The sequence below is a fragment of the Ovis canadensis genome, chromosome 6, assembly GCF_042477335.2.
Source record: "Ovis canadensis isolate MfBH-ARS-UI-01 breed Bighorn chromosome 6, ARS-UI_OviCan_v2, whole genome shotgun sequence".
NCBI classification, from domain to species: domain Eukaryota; kingdom Metazoa; phylum Chordata; class Mammalia; order Artiodactyla; family Bovidae; genus Ovis; species Ovis canadensis.
Window position 1 is genome coordinate 22,114,269 of NC_091250.1, and position 18,597 is coordinate 22,132,865.

The following is an 18,597-nucleotide window of genomic DNA, read 5'->3' on the forward strand; positions in this document are numbered from 1 at the left end:
AGGTTTTTTGTTTTGTTTTGTTTTTACCACTAGTGCCACCTGTGAAGCCCAATTTTTAATTTGTTTTTGCCCTTGCATGTGGGATCTTAGTCCCCAACCAGGGATCAAACCAGTGCCTGCTCCTTTAGAAGTGTGGAGTCTTAACCACTAGACTGTCAGGGAAGTTTCAGGAATACTGGAGTGGGTAACCATTCCCTTCTCCAGAGGAATCTTCCCAACCCAGGGATCGAACCCAGATCTCCCGCATTGCAGATGGACTCTTCACCTTCTGAGCCATCAGGGAAGCCTGAAATTGCCGAGTGGCCTGTCAAAGGTTCAAGCTTCAGAATGGTGAAGTAGCTCATCTCCACTGTCTTCATCAGGCCCTTCATATTCCCTGATGTGCCTATCCTTTGTTTACTTCATTCCTGAGGATTTCTAACCTAACTTTTCTGCTTCCAGTCTTATCTCCTCAATTTATTCTTCTCACATGAGCTAGAAGTTTTCTGAAAGTATCATTTAAATATCACACAATTCCTGGCATAACTGTGAAACCATTTTCACATACATTAAGTGACATTCTTCAGGTCTTCAAAGGCAGAAATGTTTACTTTCCAGCTACACTACCTTACTGCCTAGTTACCTCTTTTACACGGTTCTCTCTTCTATCATATCAGAACTTCTGCTGTGCAGTCACCTGCTTTTAGGTTTCCATGATGCTCTTTTCCTTCTCTAAAATGTTTTCTCTTTTATTATGTTAAACCATGCCTGACCGTTTTATACACTAAAAGTTAGTTTCTCTTTCTCAAAAACTCTTGATAATTCCACCAATAGGCAGCTATTTGTTTGTAGTAACTTAATTTTCTTCTGATTGTCTCCAGAATCAAATGGCAGTCTCTTCAGTAGGCTGCTTTACTCTGCTTAGGAAGTTTAATTTATATATTTGGCTTTAATTGTGACCTACATATTGATGATTCCAAGGTTTGTTTTTTTATCTTGATGCTCTTCTATTCAGCCACCTATTACATTCATCCAAATTACTATTCCCCTGACATCCTTTATAATCTGTCTAGACCTACGTGCAGCTGTTTTCCGATACATTCTGCTTCTTTCTGTATATTGATCATCTTAGCAAATGTTATCACTATTCTTAGATATCTAAGACAGAAGCACTGTCTTAAACAATCTTTCATTCCCACAACAAATCACTAAGTACTACCAGCTATACTTAAGGATTTCTTAAATAAGCTTCTCAACTTTGCAGTTTCTGACTCACCATGGGCACCCACTTAAAATGTTGATAATGGCTTCTTCCTTCCAGAGACAGGAGGTCTCAGATATGGCTTACACGTTTAATGCAAGTGATTTGCAAACAGAACACTGGGAAGTAACTGTTCAAGCAAATTCTCTCTTTCCTTCTTCTCATTTCCACACCTGGTTCAGGCCCTGTACATATCTTGCCTGGGCTTTCATAGTAACCTTTGCTAAATTCAGATAATCTATAGTTTGTACTCTGAATTTGTTGTACTTTTCAACTCGTCAACCGAGAAGGAAGGATCCATTACTCTTGCTTCATTGCAAGCCATCTGATAACCTTGAAACTCTCCCTTTTCTTGGTCTATATTACAGACAAGCCCTAATATTTAATAATTGAATATTTAAACTTTAAGTAGCTATAGAATTTATACTTCCAAAATTTCTCTCTCTCTGTCTATATATGTATATAAATTAGAATATATGTATGTGTTTGTGTGTAAATATACATAGATTATTCCCAATAGTAAATAAAATATACATATGATATTGAAGTTTGTATGGCAGAGAGAAAATGAGACTACAAATATAGCATGGACATTTGTCCTGTGTCCCTGTCTATGAATTCCTTGAGGGTAGAACTTTTTTATTCTTTTTGAAATTTCATAGTTTATAATCAGTTTAGTTGCTCGGTCATGTCCGACTCTGTGCGACCCCATGGACTGCAGCACGCCAGGCTTCCCTGTCCATCACCAGCTCCTGGAGCTTGCTCAGATTTATGTCCATCAAGTTGGTGATGCCATCCAACCATCTCATCCTCTGTCATCCCCTTCTCCTCCTGCCTTCAATCTTTCCCAGCATCCCTTTGCATCAGCCCTTCCAATGAATATTCAGGACTGATTTTCCTTGAGGATTGACTGATTTGATCTCCTTGCTGTCCAAGGAACTCTTAAGAGCCTTCTTCAACAAAACAGTTCAAAAGCATCAATTCTTCAGCTCCCAGCCTTCTTTATGGTCCAACTCTCACATCCATACATGACTACTGAAAAAGCCATAGCTTTGACTAGATGTACCTTTGTCAGCAAAGTAATGTCTCTGCTTTTCAATATGCTGTCTAGGTTGGTCATAACTTCTCTTTCAAGGAGCAAGTGTCTTTTAATTTCATGGGCGCAGTCACCATATGCAATAATTTCAGAGCCCAAGAAAATAAAGTCTGCCACTGTTTCCACTGTTTCCCCATCTATTTGCCATGAAGTGATGGGCCTGGATGCCATGATCTTAGTGTTTTAATGTTAAGTTTTAAGCCAGCTTTTTCACTTTCCTCTTTCACCTTCACCAGGAGGCTTTTTAGTTCCTCTTTGCTTTTTGCCATAAAGGTGTTGGCATCTGCATATTGGAGGTTATTGATATTTCTCCTGGCAATCTTGATTCTGGCTTATGCTTCATCCAGCCGGGCATTTTATATGATGTACTCTGCATATAAGTTTAATAGGCAGAATGACAGTATACAGCTTTGATGTACTCCTTTCTCAATTTTGAACCAGTATGTTGTTCCATGTCCGGTTCTAACTATTGGTTCTTGACCAGCATACAGATTTCTCAGGAAGCAGGTAAGGGGATCTGGTATGCCCATCTCTTTAAGAATTTTCCACAGTTTGTTATGATCCACACAAAGGCTTTAGAGGAGTCAATGGAGCAGAAGTAGACGTTTTTCTGGAATTGTCTTTTCTATGATCCAGCAAATGTTGCCAATTTGATCTCTGGTTCCTCTGCCTTTTCTAAATCCAGCTTGACCATCTGGAAGTTCTTGGTTCATGTACTGTTGAAGCCGAGCTTGAAGAATTTTGAGCATTTCTTTGCTAGTGTGTGAAATGAGAGCATTTGTGCAGGAGTTTGAACATTCTTTGGAATCACCTTTTTTGGGGAATGGAGCAAAAACTGACCTTTTCCAACCCTGTAGCCACTGCTGAGTTTTCCAAATTTGCTGGCATATTGAGTGCAGCACCTAACATCTTCATCTTTTAGAATTTGAAATAGGTCAGCTGGAATTCCATCACCTCTAGTAGTTTTGTTCATAGTGATGCTTCCTAATGCCCACTTGACTTCACACTCCAGGATGCCTGGCTCTAGGTAAGTGATCACACCATCGATTCATAATAATCAATGGTTATTGATTCATAATAAAACTTTTAACTTAGTAATGGAAATACCATATTGAATCAACATAAACTTTTCTATATGTCTTCTCTTCCTATTAAAAAACCTTACCATTCCACACATTAGATAGCAGGAGGTTACAGTATAGTGGTTGGAGCTAAAAGAAAATATATATAGTCTATTATGTATTAGAATCGCTCAGTCATGTCCGACTCTTTGCGACCCCATGGACAGTAGCCTGCACCAGGCTCCTCCGTCCATAGGCTTTTCTAGGCAAGAGTACTGGAGTAGGTTGCCATTTCCTTCTCCATGGAATCTTCCCGACCTAGGAATCAAACCCAGGTCTCCCGCGTTGATAGACACTTTACCGTCTGAGCCACCAGGGGACCTATTATGTATTAGGTATATAAAGATGGGTAAGGAAGGGAAAACTTTTAACTCATTATTTTATTGTATCTTAGGGACTACACTCACATTCTCACATTTAATTTTCACAACAACCATGTGCAGTGAGATTTATTTTCTTTATTTTACAGATTGAAGAAACAGACTCAAAGGTATTTATTGTCTTTCTCAGCACAGTAGTAAAGTGGCCATGGATGAAAGGATCCAGCAGCTTTATTGCTGCTGTCCACAGTGGTGATGGGACTTACTTTTGCCTTACCTGATCGCAAATTATGGGGGGACAGGATAAAGATTTATTATTTATTTAAATAAAAGTAAGAATAATTTGATTTTGCTCATTTAAGAGCAAGGAAAACATGATGGGATGTTGACTGTGTTTGGCACTCAGGACACCTCCGTGAAAGTCCTTGTTCTGCATGGCATCCATCAGCTTTTACCTTTCATCCTTCTTCACTTTTGCTTCTGAGCTTGGCTGTACAAACTTTCACTTTCATTTGATAATATAAATTCAATTAATTTTACCATTTGAGAGACTACTAGTAACTAAATACTGAAGGAGAGAGAACATTGAAGGAACACATGTTTTTGTTATGGAGTATTGAAGAAAAGGGTAAACTTCTGCCACTGTAGTGTTTTTATTAAAAGAGGGCTTGATTAATTTCGATTCATTTAGGGATGGTTCATTTATTGGACTGTTTTCTTAAAATCCCAGCATACTGTCTTCAGTAACAGCTGTAATATGTTGAACCGTTAATTTGGTTCAACCATAATTTCGGTTCAACCAAAAAAAAATAATTTTTTTTCCTATTCTCAGTTGTCCGTGTATACAGTCATATTAAAAGAAAAAAGGAGATCGCAGGTTGAACCCAGACCCATTAGATTCTAAAGTTTGTTTTTGCCACATGACCTTAATGTTGTATGTGTAGAACCTGTTGCCTGCTCTTCTGTCATAAAAAAAGCTATATGAAAGCTATTTGAGAATTTTATTATAATGCTTTACTTCAGAATTCTATGTATTCTAATTGTGTATTTGGTTTCCTTCAATATTACTTTGTCTATCAATACATTTTCTCATTGTGTTCTGTAAGAATGTCCTAATAAATCTAAGCTCATCAGTGACTGACATTCAACTTACTTTTAAATAAGATTTAATATTATACAGTTATTTTACTTATATATTTTCAAAAACACTATGCTATTTGAGAAGGTTCATCAGAAGTACTCTTGATAAATTTACTATTTACAAAAATATGACACAGGCATTGCTAATTTCAGTATAAAAGTAGTTGAAAATTTTATAAATCTACTGTATACATTACTCCTGAGGAAAAACTTAAAGGTATTTGCTTTAAGTTATTTTGGAAAGATATTGTCTAAGTAGAGCAGCTAATTTTTCTGATTTAATATTTCAAAACCTAACAATATTTCAAATAGCATGCACTGGTTTGAATAAACATTTACTTATTTTTTGGACTTCCTCATAGCTCAGTTGGTAAAGCTCAGTTGCAACATAGGAGACCCCAGTTTGATCCCTGGATTGGCAAGATCCCCCGGAGAAGGAAAAAACTACCTACTCCAGGATTCTGGCCTGGAGAATTCCATGGACTATATGTATATTCCATGGGGTCTCAAAGAGTCGGACACAACTGAGCAACTTTCACTTTCACTTTACTTATTTTTTAAGATAATAAACAAATATACAATATTAGAGGATTGCATTTAAAGCCCTGTAAGAGAGCAGAAAATAACAAAAGCAGTCTCCACAAGGTCACTCACATGAGACATCTGTGAGTTTGGTATCAGAGCTGGATTTAATTCTTGATCAGTTAGTGTTGGCTTCTAGCTATTCACAACCTCAAGTTCTTAAATAAGGATTATAGTTGGTAAAATGAGGATTATAACAACTGTCATAATTATTACTAAATTAAAGAAGATAAATACATATAATAGTATTTCATAAATTACACAGTTCTATACAAATAGGATTTCAATATAATTACAAACTTAATTTTTAGTATAATAAACAATTGCCAACAAAAGCTTGGGCCATCTGAAAGAACATAAGACTCCTGTAAATGTGTTACTAAACTCTTCTAGGTCTAATCTTTACATTTGTCCTGAACTTATCTACAAAGTAGGTATATAATGTGAAAAGCTGTATCGTTCAGACCCCATTTACTAAAGACTCCAAGTGACTTGAGTCATATTTATGTGCATAGCAGTTTTATTATTCTGTTTGTAAGGGGATTAATTACCTGGTGCAATGTTTTCTGGATTTGGGGGACTTCGTGGATCCGGGGTGTTAGGAGGAGTAAATGGTGCTTGCTGTGAACCACTTTCCAAGTTGATTCCATCCAGTTTCTCATTCTGCATGGCAATATTGTGCTGTATTTGATCAAAAGTAAACTCAACTGAAAACTCAAAAATGTACACTAATAGGACATATCATATGTGCAAGACACCATTTGTATACTTGGAATTTAAATATAATGCCAATTCATTGTTACATACTGTCTTAATAATTTATATGGTACCGAGTTGAGTAATTGAATGAGAAATTTTACTGATATCAATCTAAATGGTTTTATGATGACAATCTACTTAATAATAATTAATTAAGCCTTACTGTGTGCCAGGCACTGTGTCCAGGGCTTTATATCAATTATCTAATTTACTATTCACAACATATCCATAAGATAAATCTATTTAGTTTTTAAGTCTTTACTGATTTAATATCATATAACATACTTGCCAAATACACAACTTAGTCATTGTTACATTATTAGTTTGCTTATAGTTGGGATTTAATTATATTCTTTAATATGACTTGTTTTAAAGTTAAATCTGAAATATGGATATCAGTCATGTATAACAAAAAATATTTTCATTTTAAGCTGTATAAACTTGTAGAAGGAAGAATTGGGGTTTCTAAAAAATAAAATATTTAAAAGAGTGTTTGTCTAAAGTTCTGGGTGAATTTGCTTTACTGTTATAATTTAGGATTTATTTTATGGCAATATAGCACTTTAAAAACAGTCAATTGATTTTTAACAGAGAAGAACAGACATTGTAATAGGTTATATCCTCAGATGTATAGCTAAGATTTACCTCTATAATAAAATATTGTTTTAATTATACATGAGAGATACATATGTTTTAAAAGAAGCTGATCTATTTAAGTGCATAAGGTCAAATCATCTTTTAACTTTATAAAGAAAAATTTACTGAAGGCCATAGCAAATAAACATCAATTTTGAGTTTTTCCTGTGTGAAATAAGCCAAACATATTTTAAAATATTTTTTTATTTCTGTATTTATTTATAAAATGATAAAGTATACTTTTGCAATTTAATAATTATTTAACTTTATAGAAATGTGAATATTTCATACTAAAATCCAAATGCTTACAATAACTAAAGATCATAAATTAAGGCCTCACCTGACAAAATTATGAAAAGAATAACGTTTATCCCATTTTCAGTCTTCACCCACCCACCGCCACTCTCCTTACATTCTCCTTACATTCTCTCTTTTACATTCACCTTATTCTAGGCAGCACCCTGGTAAAGTTGCTGTGGAAATGAGCAGGGCAGTGTTGATAGTCGTAAGCTGACGTGGGGACATGAAAGAAGGCATGCAAGGTAACATTAACTAGGTGAGTATGGGTCTTGATTACTGGCCATAAGAGTTTGCATTTTATTCAATAGGCAAAAAGAAACAATTTCTAAAGATGAATAGTGCTGTACTCAAATACATCAGTTTTTAGTGTTTTGAATTTAGTTATTATCTTAAGTATTCAATTTAATTGACTTGGTTAATAACTTTTTTCACTTCTGAACCTTCACCACTTCTTAGGAAAAAAAAAAAAGTCTTACTAAGTTTAATTATAAATAAAAGCCAGCTGAGATACATATAGAAAGTTTAATTGTGCCATGCATTAAAATTACTTTTTCTAAGTTACTGTCCATGAAATGAGTTTCACTTAAACTTATAAACCATTCTACCTACATTAATTTAAAAATTGTGATACTAACCTCCTTTACAGGAAAATCAACTTTTTATAGCTAGTCATTAATTATCAGGAGACACTCAGTACCTCTGTTTGTCATTGTTAAGTATACAAACAAAGCCTTATAATAGTTGGGTAGTGACTTATTTTAGTTATGAGAGCCTTAAATGATTTTTATAATGTTATTTTTTGAACAAAATATATATATTTTTTGAACCTCACTGTATTTAGTTACATCTTATTTCAGAATTACTTTTTACAGTATATTTCCCCTTTTCCAATATTATATAAGATTTCTAAAGATTTTTTTAAAGTCTTTATTGAATTTGTTACAGTTTGCTTCTGTTGTTTATGTTCTGGTTTTTTGGTCGTGAAGCATATGGGACCTTAGCTCACCGGCCAGAGATCTAACCCATGCCCCTTGCATTGGAAGGTGAAGTCTTAACCCCTGGGCCACCAGGGAAGTGCCTCCAAGGAATTTTAAAAGTGCTTAGTTACTGCAAACATATGTAGTTTTAACTGTAAACTGTGGATTTTTTTTTTCTTAGTTCCTTGACCAGAGATTGAATCTCCTGCATTGGAAGGCAGATTCTTTTTTATTGACTGCTCTTCATTGCTTTTGCCTGGGCTTTCTCTAGGTCTGGGGAGGGGGGCGGCTACTGTTTGTTGCCCTGTGTGGGCTTCTCACTGCAGTGGCTTCTCTTGTTGCAGAGCACAGGCTCTAGGCATGTGGGCTTCAGTAGTTCAGCACACAGGCTTAGTAGCTGCTGCTCACAAGCTTGGTTGCTCCACAGGATGTGGAATCTTCCCAGACCAAGGATTGAACCCATGTCTCCTGCCTTGGCAGGCAGATTCTTATCCACTGTGCCACCAGGGAAGTCTGTGGATTGTTTTGAATAATATCCTTTTGTGGTAACTTATAGAAAGGAATTTTAATTATGATGAATCATTCTTTTATTTTCTCTTGTATGCTTATTTTCTTCATTCCTTTTTGTATGTGTATGTGTAAGAAGGTATCAGTTCATGAACTAGGACTTTGAAATTGGCATGTGTAGCAAGCAATGTATCTTCATTTTATCTTAAAAATGCACATTTTCTGTTGTTATTTGTATCATAAGAAGGTTTGTGTGGCTTGAATTTACTAGTTTCTCAGCAAGAGAATAAGCTGTGCTTATTTTTTTTAATTATACTTAATATTTAAATAGATGGCATTGATTACCAAAGAATTGGTTTATATTTTCATCTAATGATGTCCTAAAATTATAAGAAATGCATAAATGTAAGTTAAGTAATTATTTTGACAATATCTAAAGCTCAAGGGAAGCAGTAAAATATTATTTCAGAAAATGTAGTCAATAACATTAATTTGATATAAATCATATAAAGATGATTCAAGAACTAGATTCTAAGTAAATCATTGTTTTCTATTTATCAATGTTATTTTGTCCCTCCATCACTAGACAAGGGCTGTATTAATTTATGTTTGAAATCCAAGCATAGTTTCTAGAACATAGTAGGCAATCAATAAATTTTTGCTGTAAGTATAAATAAATGAACGGGAATAGACCCAAACCTAATATCATCTTCTAAATTTCTGTCATATTATCAATGCTTGCTCAAAGTTGCAGTCTAAAGCCTTGATAAAAGCAAATGTGTCATCAAATGTCATCAGACTTCAGAGTATATTGTGTAACTCAGTGACAGGTGACTTCATTCCATATAATATTATTGTGTATTATTTTATGCTACTTATTAGTATTTAATTGTTTCAGTATATTCAGTATATGTTCAAATATTTCAGTACAGGTGTTTGGGACTATTTAGTTCTCAGTCTTCTAGGAATGCTGGAAAAATGTTAAGATATATTCTTATATATTTTACCTATGACCAGAATGTTTGACCATAGACATATAAGATTATTGTCAATAATTTGAAATACTAGTGATGAGAATATGTTGTATTCTAATGGACATTTTAAATCTTATACTTTCTTTCAGAATTGTAATTAAAGCATTATACTTAGAGATATAAATGTTAGTTATGAAAACTGGATTTATTCAGATGTCTAGACTTGTAGATGACTTTTCAAAGAATTTCCATTAAGACACTATATTTCATATTATTCTTCAAAGCTACCTCTCTATTGTCATTATCCATCAGATGAGCCAGAGGTTATTTTAGGTTCATACTGTATTTGCTGCAGACATTTTCTGATAAGAGGATACTGAGCTTAATTACAGGATACCATAGCATTACATTTATCCATGACTTCAAGTGAAAATCTTCCTTCATTAAATGTAAATACTATGGTTGAGTAAAATTTGATGTCTAACTGAATTCATAATTATAACTAGATTCAATTATGGATGTTGAAAGTTGCTCATTAATGTTAAAAAAAACTGTTTAAGATGTTCTCTAACCATTATTTATTGTTAAGCAGATCATAACAAGGGAAATAGAAATTTCAAGAATGAGTAAAATTTTAGGGTTTGTGAGTGCAAATGTTAGTTCTGTAGTGTGTTTTAGTAATTATGATAAAAGATCAGTGAAACTGGTCTGTTTGCTATAAAGAATTCAGCTGTTCATTCAAAACAGCTTACTAGTGATGGTAGTTGGAAAGCTTTCAGGTTTAAATTCATGAGTAAACTTTTCATAGCTATGGAAAGAAACCCTTAGTTAAAAAAAAGAAATATTGTTGTAGTCTCCACCATCTCCTATAGTGCAGTATTCCTTTTTGATTCTTCTTACTGGTATTTTATTTTTAAAATATTTTCCTGAAGCTAATCGTTTTTCAATTATGAACTTCTTCCTCTAAAATTTCTCTGAATGACAGTTTAAAAGAATATGGTATTCATGCAATATGTAAAGTATAATTTAATGAGTTTGTTTGTTTTAACTTTTGGTCAATGGGAACTGTTGTCCAAAGAGTTTTATCCACATCGATTTTATTGTCAGTGAGTACCAGACTTCTCTATACAACGTGGAATGGATACTTTGAAAGGAGATCAGCTGTGCCTAGTTCCCAGGCATCTTTCAATGCCAGGATGTTTTCAGCTAGTAAAATGCTTCTACTTGCTTTATGGAGCACTGTGTGCTTTGGAATTGTTTCCATCCCAAACATTTAACCAGTGGTGATAAGATACGGAAACTTGTAGTTCCACCAGTCTCCACTCCCTCTCCCTCCTCTTAGCAGAACAGACCAGTTCTTCAGTGCCAAATCTACAAACATGCAGTGTCTCTACTGAACCAAAAAGACACTCATATCAGGCATAATATTCGTTTATCCACCTAAATTACTCATTATCATGAAAAAAAGTGTAACAGAATCAATGAAAAGAAAATTTGTAAAATACTCATTTGGGAATTTAATAATACATATACATTTAGAAATGCTGCCCATTTGTTTAACCGTATTATCAAGTTATACCTACGTTTATTTGTGCTTTAGTTTCATACCGGAAGTTTTCAAATGTGTATTTGTCAGATCTTCTTTGTCGCATCTTAAATAGTCTGGCACCACGGTTACTGAGATGGGATAATTCTTCCAACATGATGTCTCTGGGGATGCTGACTTTTTTGCCCAGGTGCATGACATCTACATCTGTAAAACAATATTCATGTGCATGAAAAACCCTAAGGTAAGCATTTTTAAATGCTCTGCTAAATTTCATAATTTACCATCTGTTATATGCTAAATAGGCTTCCCTGGTGGATCAATAGTAAAGAATCTGCCTGCCAATGCAGGCAGAGAAGGCAATGGCAACCCACTCCAGTACTCTTGCCTGGAAAATCCCATGGACGGTGGAGCCTGGTAGGCTGCAGTCCATGGGGTCGTGAAGAGTCAGACACAACTGAGCAACTTCACTTTCACTTTTCGTCTTTATGCATTGGAGAAGGAAATGGCAACCCACTCCAGTGTTCTTGCCTGGAGAATCCCAGGGACGGCGGAGCCTGGTAGGCTGCCGTCTATGGGGTCGCACAGAGTTGGGTACGACTGAAGCGACTTAGCAGCAGCAGCAGCAGCAGCCAGTGCAGGAGACACTGGTTCCATCCCTGTGTAGGAAAGATCCCCTGGAGAAGGAAATGGCAACCCACTCCAGTATTTCTGCCTGGGAAATTCCATGGACAGAGAAGCCTGACAGGCTACAGTCCATGGGGTCACAAAAGAGCCAACACAACTTGTTAACTAAACAATAACAATATGCTAGTATAGTAACTAAAATAGAGTCTCTTTACTCAGACTGCCTTGGGTTAAATCCTGGGTCTACTACTTTCTAACTGTATGATCATAGGTATGTTGCTTATTTTTTTGTAAACCTCAATTTTCTTATGTCTAAAGTGGGACTAATAATAATAATATTACTGCATAGGTTTTATGTAAGGATTAAATAAAATGTTTCTTATCAAACAGTATCATACCTGGCACATAAAAGAGTGAGTAAAGTTTAATGACACTATTAATTTATTCTTTTCTTATTTAGTGACTTATCAAACAGTACCACTCATAGTTCTGTTCATAAGCTCTGTTTGACTCCCAGCATTTTTATGTATCAGTTTGAACTGTCTCCATTACAAGAATGCTTATGCTTTGACTCATGCCACCCATTTCTCTGTCAGAATACTGTTAATTCTGTATCTTGCATCAAGGAGCCTAACATAAAGTAGGTAGGTGATAAGTATTGAATAGTCCTTCTCAATCCAGTTTATGTGCCATTTCTGTCAATTCCTTCTCTAAAATTTCTATTCATAATTATTTATGCCTTTTCTGTATTCTCATAGCACTGAATCAATATTACTTGATTCCATTTTACTTATTCTGTGATTTGCACTTTTTGTCTTTGTGTCCTCCATGCCTTAAATAGAGGAGATGTTTACTAAACAACTATTATTTTCTGTTTCTAGTGCTGAAGGACTTTTCTGAAATTTCAAAGAACTAAAACTCCTCTACTTGCTCCTTTAATCAGAAATGCTTTTTTTTGTTAACACACAGAGTTCCTTTGCCACTGTGGACTGCTGTTAAATGCAGAGAAGAAAAATTGGACCATTCATAAAATAAATATTCTGGAAGATTGGGACAACATTTTCTGATGTTACAAATTAACCCTAATAATTAGGCTTTTTGAGGTCTTTAGGGATAAAATAATAAAATTGCTTATAAATTTTCTCCCCATTTTGCTTTGAGGAAATCACTTTGCTTATATATCTTGATGTTACTAGAAGAGACACTCTGCTAATTATAAAAATTGTAATATCAAGACTTCTGTTTCTGTGAAGATAGAATAGATCTACTTTTCCCTGTACATTTACTAAGTAAAACTAAAAATCCTGGACATTAGTATAAAATAAACATAAGACTAAAAGTTGGAGGGAAGAAGGCAGCTAGGGACCTCCGGACCAAGGAACAACATGGTACTAATTCTTTGGGTTTCTTTTGGCCCCACATATCCCAGACTTGGAGCTGAAAATGCTTTTAACTGATAAACATGCAGCAGGTGCAGCCAAAAACCTACAGTAAGATTGCTCTCACTAGCCAAGACCAGGAAAGGAGCAGCCTACAAAGACAAGAAACTTTTAGACAATAGCTACTCTACTTTAGCCAAATGCCACAGAAAAACACTAGCCTCACCCATATCAACAAATTTCAAGTGTAGAGCCCAGGATTTTACCCTTGCAAAGCTATAACAAGGTGCCCCAGTGCGCCCTTATATAAGGGTGGTATCTGAGAGGCCAAGGAGGAAGCTGGGACTTTGTCCCTGTTAGCCAGTAACAACCCTCAACCCCTGCAGAGTTAGTAGAGACTAGGTGGAGATTCTGAACTCCCACCACCTAATAGTAACTAAGTGACCCTCCTCAAGTTTCACTGTGGGCCAACTGAGGCTTCTTATTTCTACCTGGCAGTGGTGAATGAGGTGCCATTCTCCTTCCCCTGCTGAAGCAATGTCAGACAAGTATAGATAAAATTGAAGGCTTAAATAAGAGCAAGAGTCTTAGGATATAATATGAAAATGTGCAGGCTCAAATAAAAAACTCATTTGTCATACCAAGAAACAAGAAGATCTCAAACTAAATGGGAAAAAAGATAGATGCCAGCATGAGAAGACTGAGATATTAAAATTATATAACAAAGATTTTAAAGTGGCCATGATAAAAATGCTTCAAAGAGCAATTACAAAGTTTCTGGAAACAAATGGAAAATTTTAGAAAACTTTAGCAAAGGAAAAAAAATTATGACTGAAATAAAAGTTATAAAGACCCAAATGGAAACTTCAGAACTGAAAAAATAGCCCAAATAAAAAGTTCAGTGGATGGATTCAGTAGCAGAATGGAGGGGATAAAGGAAAGAATCAGTGAACTGGGAGACAGAGTAATGGAAATTACCCAATACGAACAACAGAGGAAAAAAATAGGAAAAAAAGTAAAGAAAGCCTTACGGATCAGTGTGACTAGAACAAAAGATACAGCATTTGTATCACTGAAGTCCCAGAAGGAGAGGAGGTATTTGGGGTTGGAAAAGTACACAAAGAAATAATGGCTGAAAACATCCCAAATTTGGCAAGAGATATAAACCTACAGATTCAGGAAGCAAAAAGTATTCTATAAAAGATAAATCTATAGAACTCTACAACAAGACATATCATAAACTTCTGAAAACTAAAGACAAAGGGAAAATCTTGAAAGCAGCCAGAGAAAAATGACAACTTACCTATAGGGAGAAAAAAATGAGAATGACAGTAGATTTCTCATCACAAACCATGAAGACCAGAAGGAAGTGGCACAAAAATGCTGAAAGAAAAGAAATGTCAACCCAGAATCTGATACCAAGTGAAAATATTCTTTAGAAATAAAGGGGAATTTGAGACATCTCCAGATGAAGGACTTCCCTGGTGGCTCAGACGGTAAAGCGTCTGTCTACAATGCGGGAGACCTGTGTTCGAGCCCTGGGTTGGGAACATCCCCTGGAGAAGGAAATGGCAATCCACTCCAGTACTGTTGCCTGGAAAATCCCATGAACAGAGGAGCCTGGTACGCTACAGTCTATGGGGTTGCAAAGAGTTGGGCACGACTGAGAGCGACTTCACTTCAGATGAAGGAAAAGTAGGAGATTATTTTTCCTGGAGACCTACCCTAAAAGAATTGATTCATGCTATTATCACAAAACATCCAAGACTGGTGACTTGTAAACAGCGAAACATGTGTTTCTTATAGATTTGGAGGCTGGAAGTGTGAGATATGGGTACCAGCATAGTTGGTTCAGTTGAAGTCATTCTTCTGAGTTGCAGACTGCCTACTTCTCACTTTGTTTTCATGTAGTGGAAGAGACATGGTAGCTCTCTTGGGCTTCTTTTATAAAGGTGTTGATATCATTCATGAAGACCCCACTCTCATGGCCTAATCACCTCCCAAAGGCCTCATCTCCCAACACCATCAGGGGCACTAGCATTTCAATATATGAATTCTAGGGGGACACAAATATTCAGACCATAGCAAATAACTAAATGAAGTTCTTTAAACAAAATGGAAACAAAATAAGGAAACTTAGAACATCAAGAATGAGAAAAGATTACAGTAAGCAAAAATGTGGATAAATACAATAAGTTTTCCTTTCCCTCTTGAGTTTTCTAAATTATGTTTGACTCTAGAAGCAAAAATTATAAACCTCTCAGATATAATTATAAATGTACGTAGAAAATAGGTAACAGTTATAAACAGGAAGAGGTAAATAGACATAAAGGTAGGTAGGTTTTCTGCACTTAAACTGATAAAATGACAACATCAGTAGACTTTGATAAATTAAACATATATAATGTAATAGAACAACTACTAAAAACTATAAATATATACTTGAAAAACTAGAGGTAAATAAAAATTTAATTCTGAAAAATAGGCAAGAAACCCCATAGGAAACTAAGAAAAAGAAAACAGAAGTAAAAAACAGACAAACAGAAAGCAAAAAATAAAATGATAGACTTAAGGTCTACTATGTCAATAATTTTACATTAAATATAAATGCTAAAAATATACTAATTAGAGGATAGAGACTAGTGATTGGATTTAAAAACATGACCCAAATATAAATTGTCTAGAAGAAACCCACTTCAAAAATAAGTACCTTTAGCAATATAGGCAAATTGAAAGTAACAGGATAGAAAAAGATATCAAACAAACATTAATCAATGGGAAGTAGAAGTGGTTATATTAATATCAGATAAAGTGGACTTCAGAACAAAGGAAATAACCAGAGACAGAGAATGTTATATAATGATTAAACTGTCAGTCCACTAAGAAGACCTAAAACTACTAAATGTGTATTCATCAGAAAACAGAGCTGCAAATGGAGCAAAAATTAATAGAACTAAAAGGGGAAATAGATAAATCCACAATTATAGTTGGAGACTTCAATATCCCTTTCTCAACAAATGATAGGGCAACAGAAAATGAGCAAGGATATAAAAGAAGTCAATGACACTATCAACCAGCAGGATGTAAATGTTTGTAAAATACTCTACTGAACAGCAAAAGTTACACATTCTTTTCTGGTGCACATAGAGAATACACCAAGATAGACCATTTCCTGTACCATATAATAAGCTTTGACAAATTCAAAAGAGTGAAAATTATACACAGTATGATCTTTGATCACAGTGGAATCACACTAGAAATCAGTAACAGAACGATTACAAGAAAATCTCCAAATATTTAGAAACAACAAGAAAAAAATACTTCTAAGCAATCTGTGGGTCAAAGAAGTCTCAAAGGAAATAAAAAATTCATTGAACTAAGTGAAATAGAAAATAGAATTCATCAGCAATACTGGGCATTTATTCTAGTGAAATGAAAGTTTTATATTCACACAAAAACCTATACACAAATGTTCACAGCTTTATTCTTAATATAAGAAAAGAGTCAAGTGTACTTTAATGAGTAATGGTTAAAAGGGGCTTCCCAAGTAAATAATTCTACAATGCAAGAGACGTGGATGCAATCTCTGGGTTGGAAAGAGTCCCTGGAAAAGCAAATGACAACCCACTCCAGTATTCTTGCCTGGGAAATCCCATGGACAGAGGAACCTGGTGGGCTACAGTCCATAGGGTCTCAAGAAAGTTGGACACAACTTAGCTACTAAACAACAACAAATGGTTAAAAACGCTATGCTCCATCCATGGCATGGTACTCAGCAATAAAAGCGAACAAACTATTGAAACATACAGCTGGATCTACCTCCAGGGAACTACACTGAGTGAGAAAAGCTATCCTCAAAGGTTACATAATGTATGATTCCATTTTACAGCATCTTAAAATGAAAAAAAAATATATATATATATAGGAGATAGATTACTGATTGATAGGAGTCTCTTGACTGCATAAATGTCAATGTTCTCTTTGTGATATTGTCAATATTCTCGTTGTGATATTGTACCATGGTTTTGAAGATGTTGGTATTGGGGGAAACTGGGAAAACATACTGGGTTTGCTCTGTATTCTTAAACGCATCTGTACTCAGTCACTCAGCTCAGTTGTGTCCAACTCTGCTACCCCACAGGCTCCTGTCCATGGAATTCTCCAGGCAAGAATACTAGATTGGGTAGCCATTCCCTTCTCCAGCGAATCTTCCTGACTCAGGGATCAAACTCTTGTCTCTTGCACTGGCAGGCAGATTCTTTACCACTGAGCCACCTGGGAAGCCTATTCATTCTTACAGCTGCATGTAAACTTTTATCTCAAAATGAAAAGTTTAATTAAGAGCTATCAAACCATGAAAAGACATGAAGGATCCTTAAATGTATATTGCTAAGTGAAAGAAGCCAGTATGTAATGGGTTACTGTGTGACTCCAGCTTCTGAAAAAGACACAACTTTGTAAGAAAGGAAAAGAATCAGTGGTTGTCAAGCGCCTATGGGGAGGGAGTGCACATGAAGATGCTGAGCACAGAGGACTTTTAGGGCAGGGAGACTGTTCTGCATGATATTATAATGGCAGGTACATGACAGTGTGCATTCACTTGAAACCCACTGAACAGTATAAGCCAGTGTGAACCCTGACATAAACTATGGACTTCAATTAATAATACTATATCAATATTGATTTATCAATCACAGCAAGTATAATACACTATGATGTCAGTAATAGGAGAGACTATATGTTGGAAGAAGAAGGGTATATAGGAACACTACTTAACTTTGTGTTCAATTTTTCTGTAAACCGCTCCAAAAAATTGTCTATTCTAATTAACATGTTCAATTTAAAATTTTGTCATAGCACTTCCTAATGAATGCAGAATGGCATTGTCTGTTAAGATGGAAAAGAAAATAATAATTCTGTGCTTTACAGTCTCTGGGATGACAGAAGTAGCTTATGGAAGAGGAGTGAAGGCCAACAGCAGAGTGAGTGAGACTATTTTATAGTTTCCTGGGGCTTGTTTGCTGGCTCTCTGAGTTCTGCAAGGAATACTCACTTCTTTTTATTTGCAAGTGTTTGGAGTTTCTGTTACTGTGTGCTTGCCACATGGAAGGAGGAACTGGGTTATTTTTTGGTATGTCTATATCCCTCAGTATTCTAGAAAGTGTGACAGGAGTGAACTATTTCAGCTTTTTTATTCCGGAATCAAAATAAGTTCCCTTTAGATCACAAATGATAGAAAAGCCACAATATTGCTTATAGTAATTTGGTACAATATTAGGGCTTCCCTGATAGCTCAGTTGATTCTCCACCTGCAATGCAGGAGGCCCCAGTTCAATTCCTAGGTCCAGAAGATCCCCTGGAGAAGGGATGGGCTACCCACTGCAGTATTCTTG

General features: G+C 35.4%; 1 protein-coding gene and 1 long non-coding RNA gene across 6 annotated transcripts in view; one reads left to right on the top strand and one right to left on the bottom strand.

Annotated features, from left to right (window-relative positions):
- LOC138442276 (uncharacterized) overlaps window positions 1–18,597 on the top strand; it is a 257,527-nt gene that overhangs the window by 33,959 nt on the left and 204,971 nt on the right. For 3 of the 4 annotated variants that reach the window (XR_011257611.1, XR_011257613.1, XR_011257610.1), the window contains one exon: window positions 7,348–7,450. This is a non-coding gene — a long non-coding RNA (uncharacterized lncRNA). Of the gene's footprint in view, window positions 1–7,347; window positions 7,451–8,598; window positions 8,704–18,597 lie in introns of those variants that run through there. The other variant, XR_011257612.1, reaches the window with a different exon arrangement.
- MYOZ2 (myozenin 2) overlaps window positions 1–18,597 on the bottom strand; it is a 37,390-nt gene that overhangs the window by 9,589 nt on the left and 9,204 nt on the right. The window contains exons 3-5 of one of the 2 annotated variants that reach the window (XM_069593391.1): window positions 14,508–14,587; window positions 11,236–11,405; window positions 6,051–6,180 (exon numbers count right to left, since the gene is read on the bottom strand). In XM_069593391.1, the coding sequence (XP_069449492.1) occupies window positions 6,051–6,180; window positions 11,236–11,394 (289 nt within the window). In that variant the 5' untranslated portion in view covers window positions 11,395–11,405; window positions 14,508–14,587. The remainder of the gene's footprint in view (window positions 1–6,050; window positions 6,181–11,235; window positions 11,406–14,507; window positions 14,588–18,597) is intronic. The other variant, XM_069593390.1, reaches the window with a different exon arrangement.